Source organism: Calonectris borealis, chromosome 2, assembly GCF_964195595.1.
Source record: "Calonectris borealis chromosome 2, bCalBor7.hap1.2, whole genome shotgun sequence".
NCBI lineage: Eukaryota > Metazoa > Chordata > Aves > Procellariiformes > Procellariidae > Calonectris > Calonectris borealis.
Window position 1 is genome coordinate 22,911,548 of NC_134313.1, and position 22,005 is coordinate 22,933,552.

A 22,005-nucleotide genomic window follows, 5' to 3' on the forward strand; every position below is an offset into this window, starting at 1 on the left:
GGTCCATCAATGACACTAGCTTGTGAAGGGAATTCTGACTGAACAGGACCTACAGCGTTCACCGCACTTTTGTCTAACTACCAGTTTCATGAGAAACATCAGGTACCCACAGTTACAACTGCTGCTTACTTTCCCTCAGAGCTGTAGCTGTTCATGCTCCCATCCGTCGACTCCCGGCTGGCCTGACGGGTCATCCAGTTCCTCATTTCCACAGCCAGCCCTGTCTCAGTGCTCCTCTGGACGGTGCTCCGCAGCTTCTTACCCCCTGCTTCTGTGGAGACAAAAGAGAAGCCCCCATCGCACCGCGCTGTGGCAGCTGGGCGGCTCTGTGGGGCACCGCTGCGGGCAGCACACCACCACTCCATGGGGCAGAAACACTTGAAGCCAGAAACTAATGACCTGTACCAAAACCTCCATTTAAAAATTATCATTTTTTTTAATAATAGGCAAGCAGCATCGTAAATCTCTTTTACAGGACCTCAGTTCTGTCCCCGCCTGCCTTCCAAGGCAAACAGCATACGCACAACACAAGTCTGCCCACGGAGGTAACCAGATTTATACTATCCACACTCTAGTGTGTTTAAAATATGTTTTCTCTGGATGAATACATCCCTCTTAGGAATTCAATTTAAATGTTACCATTATGTCAAAACCTGCAGTGTCTGAGGAATGTTCTAATTCAGATGAATTATTTGATTTAAAACCATTTGGTCATTATCTGCTAAATCAAGTTACAGATATCCATTAGTCAGGATAGTAAACAACAAATCAAGAACCTTTCCCATTCTTTCTTCTCTATTCACGTTCCTTTAATTTCACTAGCTGCTTTAACTTTATATCTAAAAAATACAGCATTGACTTTTATGCACAATATGAAACTTTATTACCACCTCCAAGAGTAACAATTTTTGTATCTGCTTGCGTAATTTAATTTTAATTGTAAAAACAGCAAAGTGACAGATAGCTGGGTATCAGACAAGGGAAAAAATACTCAAAACTTAATATAGTAGCATTTTAGTGTAGGAATTTTGACCAAGACCTCAGCTGGAAGATATATTGAAAGCACTACCAAAAAAAAAACCCCAAAAAAAGAAAAGGAAGAAATGAATAGGAATGAAACTTCAGTTTTTCTTTCATGAATAAGACAGTCATTTTCTGATTTTCAATGCTGTTCCCTGCAACGGGGCATGGAATTCTATGTTCCAATTTCTTTTACCCACTGACTTCAGCACAGTGATGTGCTGAATATACTGAATATGCTGTGATATACTAATAATATTACAAAAGAGCAATAACTTGAAATGTACACAAACACCAAATAATATCAGAATTCTTAAATATTGACACAATGAGGGTAGAGGAATATCCAGTATCCTAGGATATCTAGGGACTTGCCCCCTTCTGCAATTGTTTGTAGCCTTTGCTACCCTTTACCCCTTCTCTAGCTCATCATGTACCAGAGGTCAGAAGAACTGCTGGACCTGTGGGGTCGGTGAAGCCCTAGGGATTTGAGAAAGGAAATGAGCAAGGGAGGAGACTGTCCTGGGATAAGGACTCTCACACTCCGAGGAGAACGTGTGAGCACAGGGGCTGTCCTCCACAGTAAGAGGACCTGCACCCTTGGACAGGGAATAGGAGAGGGGCATCAATTTCAGTGTCCACACTCAGTGTCACTCTGTCCTGCAGGCTGCAGTGTGGGTTGAAGTCTCCCAGGCCCTCCAGTCAGGAAGGATATTAGGTCAGATAAAGAACACAGGAATTTTAGTGAAGTGGGAAATAGACACCCAAACCACCTTGAAACCCACTGGCCCCTTGTCAAGAAAGATAAATAACTTTGCAATATTTAGCAGTAGTGAGACATTTCTATAGCAGTATCATGCGTTGTTGCTTATTACAAGCCTTCTACGCATTCCTTTAGACTATAACTTTTAATCAGTATGTGAAAATAACAGAAGTAATAATTTTCCTCTGGAACTCAGCTACCCACATGAATTTAGTACCCAACAGAGTGAAATAATTTTTTTACTATGTCAAAACTACATCTGAAAATGCCCATCAATATCTGGTGCAATAAATACAAATAAAAAAGATATAAGGCTAACATGACATATGAAAAATGAAGGGCAGAAGTCAATAATTTCATTTCTATTGGGTTGTACTGTTCCAAGTGTCTGCTGGTTTTATTATTCATATTAAACTAATGAAAGCTGACTTCCAACACTGGTCCAGAGTTGTTCTAAATTCCGATCACTCATATCAAAGAAATATTTCCACAAAACTGCCAGGAAAAAATTGTGCCATAGTTTTGCAGAAAAGGTACACTGTGTCATAGTTACATGTGAAAGGCACAAAACTCCTGAAGCCCCATGCTCTTTTCATTCAGTTATTGTTACAGGATACTATTCTTCCGTTGTAAGAGCTCTTTTGATTAGTAAGCATTCATTTCGTTCAGCCTTTTTGAATGGTGGTCATTCTCAGTTCATTGTTGCAAACATGAATTCTCTCATGCAGATTTAACAGAACATCTCCATCTTGCATGATTCTTCAATCTCATCATATCTTTCAAAGATTTGGGGGTTTGGGATAAATATGTGTTTGAATGTGTGATATATGAAGGAGTATATAGTAACTTTTATTAATTAGTAAGGCAGATTTTTTTCTGAATTAGAATTATAAGTCCGTATGCCTTTACTCTAGCAGAACATTCACAGAAAAAAATCAACACATCTGTTGCACATCAATTTACTGAGAAATGAAGGCAGAACTGGTGCAATTGCCATTCAAGTCTTCATAGAGGCACATGTGTAGCTGTTCTTAGCATCCCTCTGAATCTTATTTTTAAGCAGTTCTACTTTCACGCATTTATTTTAACTGAAATAAGTGCTCTGGTTCACAAGAAGACAGGCTGACAGCTGGGAAGATCCAACTTTCATACAGCATGAAAGTTAGGCATGCATACTATATCCAACTTTTTGTAAGTGCAGGTGGTAAACAGTAATAATTTTGACCTTAACACTGAATTTAAGGAGGGCTGAAAGGAGGCTATGTTAATAACTATTTTCCAGTTTTCAACAGAAGCAGGCAGGGCTCTCTGATGGTCTCAAAAGAGAAAGATCTGACCTTTCAGCAATAAGGCTCCTAATCATGATGTTGATGCTTCTTGAAATAAGAATTGACGATTTTAACAGCAAAATGGCAATTTGGAATAGAAGTACAGATCGCAGGCATGGCTCCTGAGCCATTGCTTTAGAGATGAATATTCCTTCAGATTAAGCTTGGCTAAACTAATATGCAATAGTACACATAAAAAATACCTACACTTGATTGCCCACAATACTAGAATACAATGGTCCCTGGAAAAATGTAATAAATCAAAAATAATCCCACAATTCCTCAAACAATTTAAAAGCAAAGACAGTATTTACATAATCCATAATTTGTGTTTCACAAATTCAGCATTAAAATACTTAAAAGGTTGCAAGTAGCAATGAAAATGCAAAGTAGTTACTCGAATCAAAGAAATAGCCTTTGGTGCCCCACTTCCAAGCTGTAGCTAGTAGAAAATCTGGTTGAAGGTCACTCTAGTAAATCTAATCTGTTTTCCCTCATTCCTGCCTGGAAATTAAAACCTCCTCTGTTGTGCTAATTCAGCTACTTGGGTGGCTGCATTCTGTACTGGACCCAGCCCAAAAGGAACAAACCAACAATATGTTTTAAAGTTTTTCTTTTTCTTTTAAGACAGATCATTTCCCAAAAACATTTGTGAAAACATACAGTTGAATAAACCTAGTTGAGGTGATGCTAATCTCTAGCTAGATGAGCAACTTGGGAATGCATCTGACACTAACACATGTAACTGGTGCCGCTGTAAAAGTGGTTTTATAATCATAAAGTATAGATAGATATACACTCACCTCATGCACACTGTTTTTAATCCTACCAAATGAAAAGATGCGGAAACAAGAGAGTTTAGTAGTATACTTTGTTGCTAAGTATGTTGCTGACCACCTACACTGAAAATCTTTTTACTCACAGTTTACTAAACTCTAATAAAGAACATCAAAAATGTTCTCCAAATTAGCATAATCTAATTGCCCTAGAAAGAAGAAATTTCTCTCAAGTCCCCATCACAAAATAGGGAGTATATTAACTGAAAAACACTAATTCAGATTCTTGCAGCCATATTGTAAGGAGTGGAATAAATTACCAGAAATAATTGCTTTGGCATTTATGAAAGCACATTCATTCTTACAGTTAATCACACTGGTAATTTAACTAATATGGTTATTGCAAATAGACTCCACAGGCCACATTTTCTAAATTACACATGGAATTATTTGTTCCCACAACTTGGAGTGCAAATCACTTGCAAATTAGGGGTGCAAAACTACCGATATGATCTTCAATATCAGATGAGGACAAGTCAAAACCTGCACTGAATGCAACAGATTACCTTCCATGATCTGGGATCTAGCCAGATGAAATCTGCCTCCGGTGGGGAGAAGCAAGAACCCTCAGCTCGCTCTCAGCAAGAGCTTCCAACAACTGCTCACCACCAGGCACAGAGCCCCGAGAAAGGACATCGCTGGCGCAGGCAGAGGCGGGCTGGCTACGCCAGTCCCCGGCGGTGCGTGACCTCTTGGTAGGACTTGCACCGAGTACAGAGCAGCTGTGGCTTCAGAAACACACTCAAGTGCTTGAGGTGCCTCTGCTCAGCTCTCCTCACCTCACCAAAAAGGCTGCATAAAAACTGCTTCAGTATTTTCACTCAGGAGTTAGCTGCCTGCAAGTGACCATTTTTCAAGAGTATCTAGAGATCTGCTCTGGGCACGTTAAGAACAGGTTAGATAAAATCATCAGAGACAGTCCAAGAACATTTGATCCTACCTAAGAAAAGGGGGATGGGGGAGGTCTCAAATTCCCTTGCAGCCGCACAATTCTGTGCTGGAACAGCCCAGGTTTTGGCTGCATTGAATGAGGCATTGAGCTCCTGTTGAAGCACTGCTGGGAACCACAGCTGGGTTGTTTCTTTCCTTGTGTCACCAACAGACCAAGCAGCAGCCACGGATTAGGATCTACTAATTGAGGCAGGCTTTGGGAAACCCAGATTCCACTGTCACCTCATTTTGAGAAGCTTTGAGCCCATCTCACCAATTCTCAGAGGCCAGGGCTAAGCACCAGCTTATGAAGCGTCCTGATACAGTCCTTCTGATGAAGTTTTTTCACAGAGCGTGCCGTAAGCATTTATGAGGCCCAAAGAGCATTTGCAGGGCCAGGGAGAAACTGTAGCCAGGGGCTCTCCCTTACTTTCCACTTGTAAGGAGGAAGGGAAGACGTGTTCCAGTTCCCGCTCCCATGAATATCTGAACATAAAACTGAGAAATTCCAACTGGGATGGGGATGGCCAGCCCAAAACCAGAGCTGCCTTCAGTAGGGAAGCTCTTCAGTATGGGAGCAGCCAGGTTTGGAAGGTCTGAGAGAGCCTGGACTGACAGCCTCAGTTTGCACTATGCATTTTTAAATTTCTTGGGAGGCCTCACTAGTTTTTAATTTTCAGTCAAGAAATACTTCTTCACTCTTGTTCCTCCTCTCTGTTTCCTCTGGCCATACTGGAAGCATGGTTAATTAACATTAAGGTTAATTAAGACAGCACCTAAGAAAAAGTGAAAGAAAGAGAGAACCGAATGAAATAATCGACTGCAAAAGTGTTGCTTGAGCTTCTGGTCAAAGGCTGGTATGAAGCTTTCAGGTCCCATTCTTGATGAATGCCCATATACAGGACCCGAGGCAGCCATCACAAATCTTGGTTGTTCCTGGGATATAAAGCTTTGGCCAGATTGCAGCATCCTTTGTCTGTATTTCATTTCCCTTTCACGGCAAGGCTGGTTGTACGTTTAATCTGGAAAAGATCCCCCCAGCTTGTTGTGGCCGCACGACGTGAAGTCAGTTTACCACACACTGCTCCCAAGCAATGCTGTGGCTTAAGGCAGGCACCTGCTCCTTATTCTCTCCCACTTTGTAATGTGTTTAAAGTTGTATTCTGCCACTTCAATTTCACTGCTGTGCTGATGTCCATTCTTCAGTCCTAACTGACCCTCCAGCAAATTCTCAAGGGCATCAGACAATAGAAACTGTTTTTGTCTGTGTGGGGCATCCGTCAGTTTAAGCTCTTCAACACTTGCAATCCCAAAAGTTTTTGAAACATTTTTACAGGCCTGAGTTGTTAACATGAGCAGTTTTTCCACATACATGACAATTACTTAATGTTCCTAAAATTCCTGTATTCCCTGTATTATTATTCAGAATCACCACTGAACATGCTACATATAAAAAGGAAAAATAGCCATCTCTGATAGCTTAGAGCTTGTTTTCGAATACCTGTGCTATGTAACACTCCTTGGAAATCCCAATTAAGTATATATGGAACCACAGCACGGAGGTTTGCTGCTTGGCCATTGCCTTGACAAAGAATTTACCCCTGGTAACAGCCAGCCAACGCACTGGGAGCCATCTCAGGGAATCAAAACTAAATAACCGTACCTGTGAGGATGAGAGGTGTTAGTACTGATCTGATTTCCACCTCTCTTTTGGTTACGTGGCTCTGCCTATGTAACTACAAACTGGCTACGCAGACTTCTGGTTGGATCCTTTGTTTTACAGATGTTGACTGTAATTGTAATACACAGAAAGAAAATAAACTATTTTTTATATTTTTTAATGACCTATTTGGCCCAAGAGAGATCAGGACATCTCTATTACCTTTATGCTATTTTTTTTCAAATGTATGACTGCAGCGCCAAGAAGGAATGTTTTTTTCAAATTTGTGTAAGATGTATTTCCAAGTCAGCTGCTATACTGAGATTTACTGAGGTAATAAACAACCTCTTGGCTAGCCAGTCTAACTTGAAAAAATACCGTCGTACATTAAATGGCTCAAATATGGGATTAAAAAAAAGTTTAGTTCTGATGCAATACAAAAATAGCAGACATCAAATGCAGAATTAATATGTTATCCAATTACTTGTGTTTAGAAATGTACAACTCCTGACAGTGAGATGTGAATCAGGAACACAACTGCACACAGCCACTCAGGCCTCTCCAGCACTTCTGCAGAAGTCTCTGTTTCTGTTACTGGTAAGACCATCGGTTTTCTAAGTGTGGTCAGAGGATGCACCTGCCAAAAGCCTCGTACGATTGCTGTAAACCTGAACGCAGAGATATGACAATAAAGAAGTACGTGGCTTTTTGCAGCCCACAGCTGCATGTCCCATGTGCCAAGTGATCTGAATGAACAGTTTTTCAGGAACCCTTTTAGACTAGTTATGATCTCCACACAGATAGGTGTTCTTATCATTCAAATATAATAGGTCTGACTTTGTGCATATTTTGTACATGTGTCAAAACAGAATGGTAGCATTTTATATCCACTTTGTACATCCTGTACAGCAATCTACATGACTACAAAAAGTGCAAAGCAGTGGGAAATCAGTCTCATCCCCAAGCTATTAAAATCCTGAAAAAATAGAGCAAGCAATTTTGTGGAATTACATTCTAATTTTATATACCATTTACATAAGGAATCACTAAATAGGTACACATCTTCACAAGAAATCTTTACACCCAGTCTTTGATTTTGCCAATGACAAAGAATGACCATCTTAAGTAAAAAGAAACCATCACTGCAGTTTTGAGTGATAACATTTTTATGTTTATAAGCACATTCAATTTTCTGGATGTGTAGCATTCTTGTGCACTTAATTATTCCATGCAGTGCCAAGAGCAGATTAAAACTTCTTAAACAGTGAAGAGTGTGTATATTGAGGAGCTTAAAATTGCTGTTTTATTTTTGTATTATATGAATTGAGATTTCTAAATATGTAATAATGACAGTAACACCATTCTTTAACACAAACTTGATTATTTTTAGTATAGCTAGGGTCATTACATACACTATCAGACGGATCTGTGCAGCATTTTTGAATGATGTAGCGTATTGAAACAATTCAACACTCTCTGTTAGGGCTTAATGAGATAGATGGTGCCAAGCAGTTGGATGGCTACTGAGATTACACAAATTAGAAACAGTTCTTCCTCCTAGCTTTGTCTAAGATGAGTAATGATACTATGCAAATATCATTATTTAAATAACCACAGTTCCCAAAACTCTGAGCAAATTTCACACTGTAATGGCCCATTTTCAAACTACTGCTGTTAAATATTTACCTCTCCAATTGAAACAATGGCAACACAGCATGCCGCTGCTCTGACTACACTCTCGATCTTGCCATTGAAAAATGACAATTACAGCACATAGATGTAAGTGAGACAGGGTTTTTTCAGGTGTATGTAGGTACCATCGGAGATGAAACCTGTCATACACTGTAGCTTCACTGCTTGCTGATACAGCCATACCCGAGTTATCTGTTAGCTATTCAGGTACATGCTGCAACTAGCAGTTCAGAAGAGAAATACAACAAATACAAGAGAAATACAGCTTTAAAACTCTGTTGGGCATTTCCATCATATAGTCAGGTTGAAGTATGTTGTACTTTGAATGTCAATCCTTCTGCAGTCTCTTCTACTTTTCTGTTGATTTTCCAGATGTTTCCCAGAATATGTGTTTTGTTTGTCGCACTTCACTTCGCCAGCAACAGTATAGCTTTTTCTATGCTTCTTTTTTAAATCCATCTTGGCATCTACATCTATTCCATCAGTATACTACCTGAGTGTAATTGGTAAGAACACTTGGGACTGGAAAGAGAGATGCAAACTGCTGGAAATGCCTTCTGTACTGTCTCCACCCTGGAGTCAGCCCAAGGAGCTGCAGAAGTGGGAGAGACCCAGCCCCGCCACACTGACGGAGCGGCTGACTCAGCTCAGCCCCTGGGCAGCACCCTAGCAGCAAACATAAAAAATTGTCGACCATAAACTGAAATGTCATACAGATTCTGTATGGAATGACTATTATTCCATATTCGGAGTGATTTTTATCCTCTCAGATGAGCCACCCCACTGTTGCAGGAGATACGCCGCAGACAATCTCTGGCTTGTTAGCATCAGGCAAGCCAAGGTCTTTAAAGCTTCATCTTTTACAGCGCATACCCTGCCACAGGGCAGTATACCCTTCTTTCAAATTCCACCTTGGCTCTGCCTATGAACATTCCATGTAAACAAGGTCATCTTTACCACCAAGGCCAAAAAGTAGGCCAATTCCCCCAAGAAGATGTAGTTATTCTCATTTTCTTCCTTGCCTGATACTCCTACTATTACTTTATTCTTTTTAAGAGGATAATTTTAAAGCGTAACTACTTCATGTGCAGGATTCTCTTCACTTTAATAATTACTGTGTTAATGAATTTATTGTTACTACTTCCCCTGTTTTCTATTTCTGGTTAAATTATTGTCTGCTTGTTATTGTCTACTGGGACCTCCAGAGGGACAGTGTGATCTGGCGGCCTAACCACAGGAACAGAATCCAGGAACTGCCGAGCTTTATTCCAGCTCTACCAATGAGCAAATGATTAATCGGTGAGAAATGCCACTGAAGCCATTAACAGTGCTTAACTGAGCAGTTCAGCATACATTTAAATAAGTCCCGCTCCTTCACTCACTAGCATAGATGGCAACACTCCTGTTGATATCTATGTGGGATCAAACAATCCCTCGAGCAAGGTTCCCAGATAGTTATCAGCCAGGTGACAGGAGCATGTAATGTGCTTCTATTCCTACCAACCTCCTGCAGCAACACTCAGATACTTCTTTCGGTAGACATCAATATGCAAAGCTGTAATGTATCTTCTCCTCAGCTAACACAACTAATCCTTGCTATTTTTGGCATGATTGTCTTGGGCTGAAGAACATTCTGTGGCTTTTTTTTTTTTCAATTGCCTTTTGTTTTTCTAACATACTGGGAGACCAAGATGCTTTCCAGTTCTTTCTGAATTAATTTGTGTCTTAAATTATCATAAATTATTTCTTGAATTGTCTTCAGCACCTGCAAAGCATTTGACTTTCCCCTTGAATCTCATAGCTTTGCTACCACCCAAAAACTTTGCAAAAGAAGACATTAAATTGAAATATATTGCCTTTAGGCAGGCAGAGTTCTACACACAGATCTTGCCATGACGAGCAGTTCCATAGCTGCAACCTGGCAACCTGCTGTTTAACAGTTTATATCAACACCTCAGTGTAAATGCAAATCAGAAGTGAATGTAAATAGAGTATGAAAAGGAAACTATAGCACAAATTTATTACAGCAAACAATACACACAGTGGAATTTAAGAAAGCACCAAGTAAACAGACCACTCATAAAAATAGATGTAGACTTTCTAGTGACCACATGCGATCTGAGCCTCTCTCTTCTTTTCTCAGTGCATGTTGGATAACTGTAATTCTCCTCCAGTAACCTTCTTCTACCTAAGAATTCACTTGCTCTAGCACATTTCCCAGTTGTCCACAGGAAAGTTTAGTAAACTCAAATCCACTACTTTATATTATGTGCATGAAATTTTGCACTATGACTACACAGACATCTAAAAGGATGTCACACCCATTTACATTGGTCCTTTGAATTCAATGACAAAATTTCCTTTAATTTCAACAAAGCCAGGATTTCAGACAAAATGTGAGGCTTGGGATGCTTCAAGAGCATCTGGAATTCAGACAGGTACTGATTTGCCCTCTACACCCCACACCTCTCTTCAACAATTTCCATGCAATTTAAATCTGTTCCAAGCATCACTTGATGCCAGTTCTCACTTTACAATGCAGGCTGTGCACTTTATCATCACCAGGAATATAACAAAAAATGCAAAAGACACCCTTTGATAACCTTGATACTTTGATAACATATGTAATTTGCTCTGGTACCATATGAAGCGTTAGTTCTGTATGTGCACATGCACACATGTCAGAAGTAAACTGATGATAAGAAAATCGATTTTTCAATACCTTTTACTAGACATAGCTAAGAATAATAACCTCCTTTAAAAATAACAGATCTTGAAGGATTCATGAAACTGATCAGCAAGTAGGAAATGCAAGAGTGAGTATCAGTTCCTTGGGCTGTAAACCTGGCTGACCTTTCCACAGCCTGCTTCTTCAGTACATTACAGTTTGGATGTCAGGGCTTAAGAAGTCTCCTTCTTTAATCAACTGACACTCAAACGGATCTTCTCAATCATCGTGTTCAAAAACGGTTTCTAAAATTATTCCTACTAATACATTGTATTGAGTTACTTACTCTTCATTTACTTGTGAACTTGACATTACTCATATTCTTTCATACCCAAAGATATACCTATGGGCCAGTGCATTCATTTCAGCAGTCAATCAGCAAAAGCCTTCAAGGGAGTATCACAAATAAATGTCTCAACAGGTCAGATTTTCTATTTGTATTAAAAATGTTATTGAGTGGAAAACGTAAAAGCACCCCTGTAGCAGGTTATCGTTTTTTAACCTACCCATCATATGCAGAAATAACTACATCTTGAGGATGGATAACTTATGAAGTGGGTTTATCATATATCTTTTTCAGATTGAACTGTAAAAGGGCATTAAGTACATAAACAAGGGAGTGCATGTACCACACCCACTTAAGGACACTGGTGGTACATAAATATAATTGCATAGAAGCACTCAGAGGACAACAAATTCCAATTTGAGTGCAGAGGTGACTTGCCATCAAAAAAACCCATCACATTTTTTTCTTTTTAATTTCAGTGAGTACGCTTGGGAAAAGAGTTTAGCTGTCATGCCTGGCACTCCCTCTATAACCTGGTATGTCTGAAATCTCAGGTAGCAGAAACTCAGCTCCATAAAAACTGCATAGCAATTATAGCTCTGCTTTTTCATTGGAATTACATGAAATGCATTTTCAAGTGTACCCTATGTCTAAATAGAACCAGATAACGTAAATCAGCAGAACATGTAAAAAAATCAGCGTCCATTCTTTTAACACTTCGGTTTAAATAACTTGCCAGCACAAACTAAATAAATCATTACAATTACCCCTAAATTAATAGATATTCCTCTACTGACTTCCATATATTTCATATTTCTTTAAACCAGTAAACCGTTTTAAACATACACAGATCTCAAGTGAGGAATAAGTTAAGTGTTTCCTACAGAAGTAAAGAATACAGACCAGAACAAAACAAATCAATACTCTGATTTTGAACAAGATTAATGCAATTATTGTAACTAATAATCAGGACTGAAAAGACAACTATTCTGGAATGATAGAGCAAAAAATCTTTAAAGAATACCTAAGCACGTTTAGCATAACTTAAGATATTTTCAGTGGTTTAAAAATGTGTGTTTTCAGCCACAGTGTTTGGTAGCATGTCAAAAGATTAAAAATGCCCTCTGAAGCCTACCCTGCAGTCTACTGGCAATATTTTGCAGTTCACTTCATTGTTCAAGGCAGGGAGCAGATGAGAGTACTGAAGGACAGCACATTCGCCCCAGGGAGCAGCTCCCTCTTTTCTATGGAAAGGGGCAACCTGGCCAGCCCCAGAGTAGGGTCCAGGGGAAAGGCGAGTGACCACACCTCGGCATTCGCATCAGAAAAGGAAAGATGCTTTGGAGAAGAGACTTCAGGGACAGTTGCATATGAAAAGATAAATCAAGACTCGCCCTCACGTGTGGAAGGTGATATATGCATATGCAGGTATTTTAAATACAGATTATGAATGGTGTACATAAAAGCTGATATATGTTTGTCTAGCGGCATTGTACAAATACTGATATCTTAATTTGATATTGCTCAAATCTATTGAAGGTGCAATATACTCCATCAATCTTAATGAAATTAAAGACCTTGAATTAGTTCTGATAAACACTGGGAAGACCGTCAGTTCATTCTGTATGTAAACATATTTAAACACACCAGATTATTTTCTTTATGAAACCAGTATTTTCAAAGCAAACTCCTGAAATACAAGTTCTGTCCTCGGTAGGGTTTGGTGCCATGCTTAACTATACATGTGCATTTGTTACACACATTCCGAATAGCAACTGGAACTTTTCATTTTTCAGTTTTTTTGATAGCTAGCTTAGGTTTTGTTCTTTTCTATTTTTTGGCCACAGTTACACAGAAAATCCATTGCATTTCTCTTCTTTGTTATGTAAAGTCCTGGTCCTGCAAGAAATATATGGAAATTACACACGCGCTTTACTGGTTGGACTTACTTTTATGAGTAGAGATTAACTGTGAGTGACACCTGCAAGGTCTACTTGTACGGATAGCCTTCTACCTACACTGCTGTTCCTAAGAAAAAGTTAAACAGGGCCAGTATTTAATTGTTCAAATCTTGTAAATTATGTTGTAATAACGGACCAGGGATACCTGAGCAAGCCCATGTGTCAGAAAACCACTCGTGGGGAAGTGTGGTTTGTTTTCCTCGTGAATGAGCAGAAAATGAAAAGACCCTCTACCCCATTTTTTTTCAACATAACTAAAGCTCAGCTAATAGCTTCATTTCCAATGCGATGATAAGCACCATCTTTTAAATCACACCTCATTCTCCAGTTACAAGCACCGTGCCACCACCCGCCCTCTCAACACAAGTAACTCTCCGGGAGTCGCGTCCCCGCTCCCCGCTCCGCGCTCCGCGCCGGGACGGGGACAGGGCGCCCGACCCCCGGCCCTTCCCGAGGGGTGCCCCATCCCCGGGAGCGACCCGGAGACCCCGCGGGATGGCGGGCGGGGGCCCTTCCCCGCGCACACCTGCCGCCGACCGCCCCGGCCCCGGCCCCGGCCCCGGCCCCGACCGCGGCCCCTCACCTCCGTCCTCCTCCTCCAGGGAGTTCATGCAGGGGAAGTAGACCGCCAGCGCCTCGAAAGAGGCGGAGAGGCTGCTCCGGCTCTGCGAGCGCTGCATGCTGCGCCCGCCGGCCGCCGTCTGCCGGCCCATCTTGGCCGAGCGGCACCCGCCTTTGGCGCGGTACAAGAAGCGCGGCGTCTTGGCGGCGGGCGGCGCGGCGCGGAGCGGGGCGGGGGCAGCGGCAGCGGCGGAGCGGCGCGGAGCCCTCCGCGGGCGCTCCGTGCCGCGGGGCTGAGGGCGGCGAGGAGCGCTGGGCGGGCAGTGCGCCGCGGAGCTGCGCTCTGCCCCGCGGTGCCCGGCTCTGCCCCGCGGTGCCCGGCTCTGCCTCCGGCGGCGCTTCTCACGGCGGGGTGGGCCGCCGCCTATCAGCGGGGTGAGCCGTCAGCCGGCGGCGTAAGTCACCGGGGCGGGCGGGGGGACGGCGCCCGTCGTACGAGTGTCGCCGGCGGGGCGGCCCGGCCGCGGGCGGCTGTAAATACCGGCCGCGCCGGAGGGAGGACCGGGAAACGGCGCCGGCCGGTAGCGGCGGGCCGTCCCGCAGGCACCGCCCGCAAACTTTGTTCTTCCCCGCCCGGTCCCCGCTGGGCCGACGGGCGGCCCCAGCGCGGCAGGAGGCGGGAGCGGAGCGCTGGGGCCGGCCGGGACCCACTGAAAATGGGGAGAAGGCCGTGGAGGGGTGGCCCATGCGCTTCGCCAAGGCTGGTGGCCACTGGCACTGCCAGCGCCCGTGGCCGGCGTGACACACCTGCAGCCAGCTGGCAAAGTGTCTGCTCTGTGCTGGTGTTTGTATGGAGAAGGAATGAATCACAGAACCACAGAAGGGCTGAGGTGGGAAGGGAGCAACGCCCGTGCTCCAGGAGGGTCACCTAGAGTTGGTTGCCCAGGACCATGTCCAGACAGCTTTGAGTATCTCCAAAGATGGAGACTCCACAGCCTCTCTGGGCAACCTGTGCCAGTGCTCGGTCACCCTCACAGTGAAAAAGTTGTTCCTGATTTTCAGAGGGACCCTCTTGAGCCCATCGCCTCTAGTCCTGTTAAGGGCCCAGCATCTGGCGAGGAACCAGCCCCACAAGCCACAGGCAAATCCTTCACCTCTTCTCTACTTCAAGCAAGCTATTTTTCTCTAAAGCACACCTTCCTCCTTGGCAAATGTGGGTGTATCTTTTCTGAAGTCACAGAATTTGCTTATAGCTACAACACATTTTTATTTTTGTTTCAATTTTACTTCCATATTTTCCTCACCAGTATTTAACGTTACCTTTCTTTTCTGTTTATCCATATGTTATATTAATGGAGTGTATAGCATTTGGCAACCTCCCCCCCAAAATGATAAGAAACTAAAGCACTGGACATCATTAAAATGAGCTACAAGCTGCTGTAGCAGTCTTTTGCAGCATCAATTCCACTTATTCCAGTATAGTGCATGACAGTGCAAAAGCAGTGTCTAATCTTGCACATGGCTGTTGTTTTCTTACTGGCCTGTTAAGCAGTAATGATAGTAAATGTGATTTTTTTTCTGTTTTCTTTCAAAGGTCTTTAACTCCCCCAAAATAATGGTCAATGATATTTAGGGTTTAATCTAACAAACTTTGCAGACAGAATGCCAGTTTGAAGCCAACTGAAACTCTTCATGAGAGCCATGGCCAGGTCACGATCACGGAAACCTGCTGAGCCACTCGGGTTTGAGGTGGACACCCGGTTAGCCTGCAATACCTCCAGCACTTCATTTAAAATCACCCTTTGTGTTTGTACCAGTGCTACATCACATTAAAGTATATTCGAATTGCAGAGTGAACTTTTTCTGTTTACAGATTACTCTGAAAAGATGTTACTAAAAGACTATAAAGCAAACAGCTCTAAAATAAATTATAACGATAACAATAGTAATAATAATACATCTCTAGAATACAATTATCATGTAACTGGTAAAAATAAAATGTGTTGAAGTAATTGTTAAAGGTATTTTAAAAAGACTTAGTGAATATAGAAATTTTTATCTATAAATACTAAAGCAGACAAAATAACTTCCTTCAACATTTTTATCAATGTAAGATATGGCAGAAAAGTAAATGTCTGTGGCTTGATTAAATAATAATTCATCACTGCTTTTGAGAAGTTGGATGCAAAAAAAAAAGTTAATGTTCATTACATTTCAGTTGAACTACCAATGACTTTCATAAAAACAGCTGAATAAAACTGAAAAAGATGACGAGGATGCAGAGAAAGGCAAAACAACGGTTGGATGACTTAGAAAAATACAGGCAAACTGTAGAATACATATTCAAAGAAGAGCAACTGATTTGTAACATCTGTTTGATCTACTTTCACTCCCATTTATAAATACTCCTTTTGTAAGTTCTCCGTTTAGAAGTAGCCCTTGTGGAAGAAATAACACCTGCTTAGGAGCCAGCAAGCTTTCAAGCAGCCTGCTGTTGTTTTCCCTCCCAAATAAGAGGGTAAGCACCTCCGCCACTCCCCCTAAGATCTGGCCTCAGCAGGAACTGAGAGTCCCCTTCTGACACAGAGGCCTGACGTCCCGCGTGACACGGCCACCGCAGGAGTGGTCGGCATGCTGCGCCAAACAGGGCGCTAACAGGGCACTTCGCTGGGGATATGTGGCCTCGGTGGGAATTTGGCTGCGCCCTGAAGGCTGTGCCACGCTGGCAGGGCCCCCACGCCTCTCAGCCCGCAGCACTGAACAAGACCTAGCAGCCACAGCGATTATAACGAGTTGATGTTTTTGCTAATATTGCACAGTACATAAAAAAACCTGTTACTGTCATTGATAAAATCAGCCTCTACCAAGAAAATAACTTTAAATATTCCACAACCCATAGTCAATTCCAAATTACCCCAAATAGAGGATGCGATACAAGACACCTATTCAGCAAACCTGTGACAAAGCACTGGATCACGATCCCGTCCAAGCTTCCTCAATATGCTTCTCTCTCCTGATTTTCTTTCTTTAAAATGAGGATTTAAATGGAAGAATGAAAACAAAGACAAAGAACTGAGATAAAAAAGCCATAAATTGTCAGGATTGTGGGATTTGGGGAGGCTCTCCTTGAACAATTGCTAATGATTGCATTATACAAATAATCTAACTGACAGCAATCTAGACACATGCCTTGACTGCAGAAAACAAGATTACTACCCTGACACTGACAACATCCCCCAGTTGTTTTGCTGATTTTTTTTATTTTAACTGCTACTCATGTTTTTGTGTCACAGTTGCAAGTGAATCAAATTTCTGTTAAAGGAACTGCATCCGAACTCCCATCTCAATGCTAAATATCAAGACAAAGCATGAGCCTGCCAGATGCCATATTTCTTTAACATTTTTTGATAGTTTGCTGAAAGAACAGTACGTTGTAAGAATCCAGGTCAAACAGAACAAGGTCAAACATCTGCTATAAATGTATGTACTGTCCTGAGGCAATTCTATTTGTAGAGCTGGATGTATTTTCAAATATTTTGGTGGCTCATCTAATGAACTAGGAAAGCAATTGCTTACTAGTTGCATTCCCTGAAACTTACTAAAAAATGTCATGTAACGTGAATTTATGGCACTGCATCTTCAGTGCCAACCTGCTCTAAATACAGGCAACCAATCATGGGATTCTGGATTTAATACATGTATCTTTCTCTTTTTATATAGATACAGTATGTATGGTAATTAAACACAGAAAAAATTAATATGGAAATTAATGTATTCTCCATCTTTTTCCATCTTTGGATGTGACTGGGTAAATTTCAGCAAGTGTGCTCCAACTAAACACAAATTATTAGACTTTAAATGGGGATGCATAGGAAAAACAATGATTTGATGATTCCTTCATGAAAACATTTTTTTTCTGGGGAAAAAAAAAGAAAGTTTCTTTACTTTCTATTGCTACTTCTGTGCACTGAACCTGGAGGTCATAATTTCCTGAATTTGAGGAATGCAAAATTATTTGTGCACATGATTTTTTTATTACTGCCTGTATTATGGATTAATTCCTAAAGCCTGCTCCATCTCCTGAATGCAAAATAAAAGCACATATTGCCATAAAGGGATTCTTAAGGCCTTGTGCACATTTTGGAGAGGATTCTTCAGTGGAGACTCTATGGAAAGATGATCTAAAGTTTCTGAACACCCCCTTTTAATCCTGCGATTAAGGAAGGTGTTCTGGGAATGGGGCTGGAAAGGAGTTATTGCCCCTTTCTTCGTCACCTTTTCTGCTCTTCAGTCATTGCTCACAGATTTCTTTTGTTTGCTACAGAAGGGATTTGTTTTGGTCATGGTTGTCTTCAGAAAAGGCAGTGCAGCTGCCTAGCTTTTTATACATGTTAATTATCTTTAACTTGCACTACACCTATCAACTACTAGGTGTAAGATACTGCAAGTGTAATTCAAACTCTATAATGACTTTCCACCCAAAGGCTTCATCAGTTAGGAAAATTCTTTGTGCAATGTGTCAGCTACAAGAAGGGCAAATGGCTTCCTCTTCCAACACGAGGGACAGTCCCCCCCACCTCCCACTGAGGTGCAGTCCAGACAGTGTTTTATTTAACTGAGTTTATGCCTCCTCTCATACCTTCAGCCTTCACTAAGCAGAGACAGTCAATGCACCTCAACAGAGAAGAAACACTTGATAAACATCAAGGGCCTCAGAAAAGGAGTTAACTGAATTATCTCCCCCTCCAAAAAAATAACCCAGTTTGAAAACCCAGCACTTAACTAAGACAGAAAAGGGAAAACAAATACCAGTATTATTGGAGGAAATGTTATTCTCCAAATAAGTTCCAGAAACTTCCAGTAATTTGTCCAGGTTAAGTATTGATGGGATATATGACTGCAATTATTACTGAACTAAACTTTTTTTTTTCCCCTTTTTTAAAAAGCTAAAACAATACACTGAAAAGATCATTAAAAGTACTGCCCAGTCATTGTAAAACAGGGTTTATGTATGAAAACGTGTAACATGTAGTAACAAGCGGTTATTTATTGTAATTTGCTAAATGTTAGGACTGTGCTGGCTGTCCCCATGCCTACGGAGAGGGGCATGTGGCAACTCCAGCCAAGCACTTGTAAGGGGCAGATTCCAGAAAGCTACAAGGTCCTTCACAAAGTAATGGCTGTTTTTACTGTTTCCCATCATATAACAATTCACTGTTCTTGCCTTAGTATTTTTTCGATCATGACTCTGTCCCAGGGCAATGGCTCCCAACCCATACAGCACTAACCTTCAGTGGCCTCCTACACTCCTTGACGTTTCATGACCAAATGACCACTCCTACATCATTTCTATGCCCAGCAATCAGATAAAAGTTTTCTAAATTCTGGTTTTTTTAAAATCAATACATTTAATATTTTCTGAGCATTCCCTGTTAAGCAGTCACGGAGAATGCAGCCACGCTTGTCCTTCTGCTTACATGGTAGCAGTAAATTTTTCCATTCTCCCAATTCTTTTGGCATTTTCTATTGTAAGGTCAACTCCACCTCAAATATCAAGCTAGGTACACAGTACAGATTTCTACCAAAATAGCTTTGCTGACTGACACAGCTGTTCTGGGAGAATTCCCTAGTCGTTAGTGCAAGTGCGGTTATATCAGCAAAACAGGATTCTCCTAGAACTGCTTGTTTTGCATGCCCACATCAGGACTCATTTGCTGGTACCTGATTCCAGTATTCCTACACTGGAAAAGTGCTCTCACTGTTCCCATTGCCTTAACAGTCTGTGCCAGTGGAACTCTACCTGTAAGTAATTTAGCCCTTATAAGGATCATTTCAAAGTCTTGCACATTTTCAGACTATACAGATTTGAAGAGCTGAAACAAAATTGCTTTATTATGTCTCTCCCAAAACCACAGATTTCAATTTCTGAAAATACAATTTGGAAATTTTAACATAAAACTGTTTTATAAGGTAGAGATGGAAAAGTAGTAAGATTTTTCTTCCTGGAAACATAGGATACTTTCAGATCTATGGAAGTATCAGTTTTAGTTTCTTAAACAACATAGTAAGATTGCTTGTCCAGCAGTTGGCATTCTCTTCTGTATTATGCCTTCCTAAACGAACATGAAGGAAATCTGTAAAAATAAGTCTCTCTGTTGCTCTAATGCTAATATTAGTCACATGTGAAAACTGTCTGTTCTTACTTAAGTAAAATATATTTAACTTTCCCCTCCAATGTTTACGATAAAACCACAAAACCAAAATAAAGTCATAATTTTTCTAAATAACAAAGGGAGTTGTTAATGGGCTAGCATGCAGCAATGCAGTGTAGCTAGCTCACAAGTAACTAAGAGAACAGAATTGGAGCAGAAAACCTTTACACATCTGAGTATTTCTATTTTGATTAAAATAATTCCACACCTTCGTGATCACAAGGCAATCTGCAAACCACAAGGTGTTTTAGAGCTCAGCAAAAATATATTACTTCATAATGCTTCATCAGAGTGAGAAACAAAGAGCACAGAAATAAAAATGTACGTGCTACTCTAAGGAAAAAGTGTTTTTGAGAAAGAAACTCACAGGAAACAACATCAAGCTGTAAAAAAACCAAAGCCAAGTGTGGGGTTGTTTTTTAAATGCATACATGGACGCTATCTGCTCTCTCTATTTAAATCCTAATCTACCTTTTTGTCTCTGAGAGTAATCTTCTTTAGAATTCATTAGACCCATCAGCTTAGAAACAAGCTGCAGTTATTCACGTATACTCTCAAATCTTATTATTTCAGCTGCGTGTGTACTCCACTGAAGGTTTTCAAAACGTTGTGGACGAGGGCAGTGTAATTAGTTTCTGAAACTGTAACTTCATCAAACATGATTTGTTCCTCTCTATAATTTACTCTTCAGTACAGAAGGAACAAAACCAGTACAGAAGTATTGGCACTTGCGCAGCCTGTGGAGCACACTGTACCGCACAATGAATGCACCCAGTCAATGCACCTGTGTTGATGCAGCAGTCTGCTGATGTTAGTTAGGAAGATATACTGTGGAAAAGCACCCTATGATCTTTACGCTTGTATTTTTCCAGAAAAAAAGTGCAAAAAGAAAAAAAAGTACTGAGATGAAATGTGTTTTGCAAACAACCTGTGAAAACGAAAACAGCAGGATGGAAAGCAAGGTGTGTATCTGTCACGCACTCTTCTCTGCACTCAAGGGCTGCAATGTCTAGAGAGTACATAGTTGGCTGAGGACATTGCCACTACAATGCAGGTCTGGTGAGATTTGTTTGCCGTATACAAGTATTACATTATCATCGAGTGGTGAAAGCTTTGGTGAGTCCAAATGTCGGCATTGCAGAGACATTTGTCCTACAAGTCTGTAACGTAATTTTGACGTAACCTGTAGAAGGTTAATGTACATTAAGCAGGGATGATTTTGCAAAATTCTGTGCCTGTTAAGTCATCTGTTTTTCTTGAGAACGCAGACTACATTTATTGGAAACACTATATGCCACAGTCCAGTGCATTATTTCAGTGCAGAACAACTAAACAGAAGTTTTCTGAGGCTTCTTCTGCTATGCAAAGCCTGCACACTTACCCCATCTATCTTGTAAAGCATGCTCTTTCAAATTGCCTGCACTGTGTAGTCCACAGGTAACCAACCGATCCACGCCAGCCAGCCGGCCTAGCTTCCACTTACATCCTTATGGTGAATGCTGCCTGGTAGGTGGGAATCTCTGAATGCCTGAAAGTGCCAGAACTTCAGTGGAAGCCACACCATTTTAATGAGGTCATGAATTTCACTTCTTAAGGGTGCAAATATATGTGGTGTGAATACTTCTTAATGAGGATTTTACAAGGGGACCATATTTAGAGAATTCAATTCACTAATGAAACACCTTAATTTTAACGGTCAGCTCTAAACTCACTGACTAGACTCTGAGTCAGTTGCTGTGCACTGGGATCCGTCCATAAATAACAATAAAAAATACTCTCCAAGCAAAGTCTGAATGATCAAGAGGAAGGACGTATATTTTTATCTACTGATATCATGTTTAACTGACAAAATCAGAAATTTTAATTTTATTCTATAAGTTTTCAGTCTGTATTTCTGGCAGAGGAATGTGTGCTGTTGTCATTACCCTGCTCTCATTTCCATGGTGCTTCAGTCATAACAGTGTCTCTTCTGCCATGATCACACAATCACATGAATCCCAAAATCCCATTGCTGATGAAAAACAATTT

At 41.1% G+C, this 22,005-nt stretch overlaps 1 protein-coding gene across 2 annotated transcripts in view; it reads right to left on the minus strand.

The window, feature by feature from the left end:
* Positions 1 to 22,005, minus strand: part of RIMS2 (regulating synaptic membrane exocytosis 2) — a 484,675-nt gene that overhangs the window by 5,888 nt on the left and 456,782 nt on the right. The window contains exons 1-2 of one of the 2 annotated variants that reach the window (XM_075141297.1): positions 13,788 to 13,917; positions 130 to 271 (exon numbers count right to left, since the gene is read on the minus strand). In XM_075141297.1, the coding sequence (XP_074997398.1) occupies positions 130 to 271; positions 13,788 to 13,917 (272 nt within the window). Of the gene's footprint in view, positions 1 to 129; positions 272 to 13,787; positions 13,918 to 22,005 lie in introns of those variants that run through there. The other variant, XM_075141296.1, reaches the window with a different exon arrangement.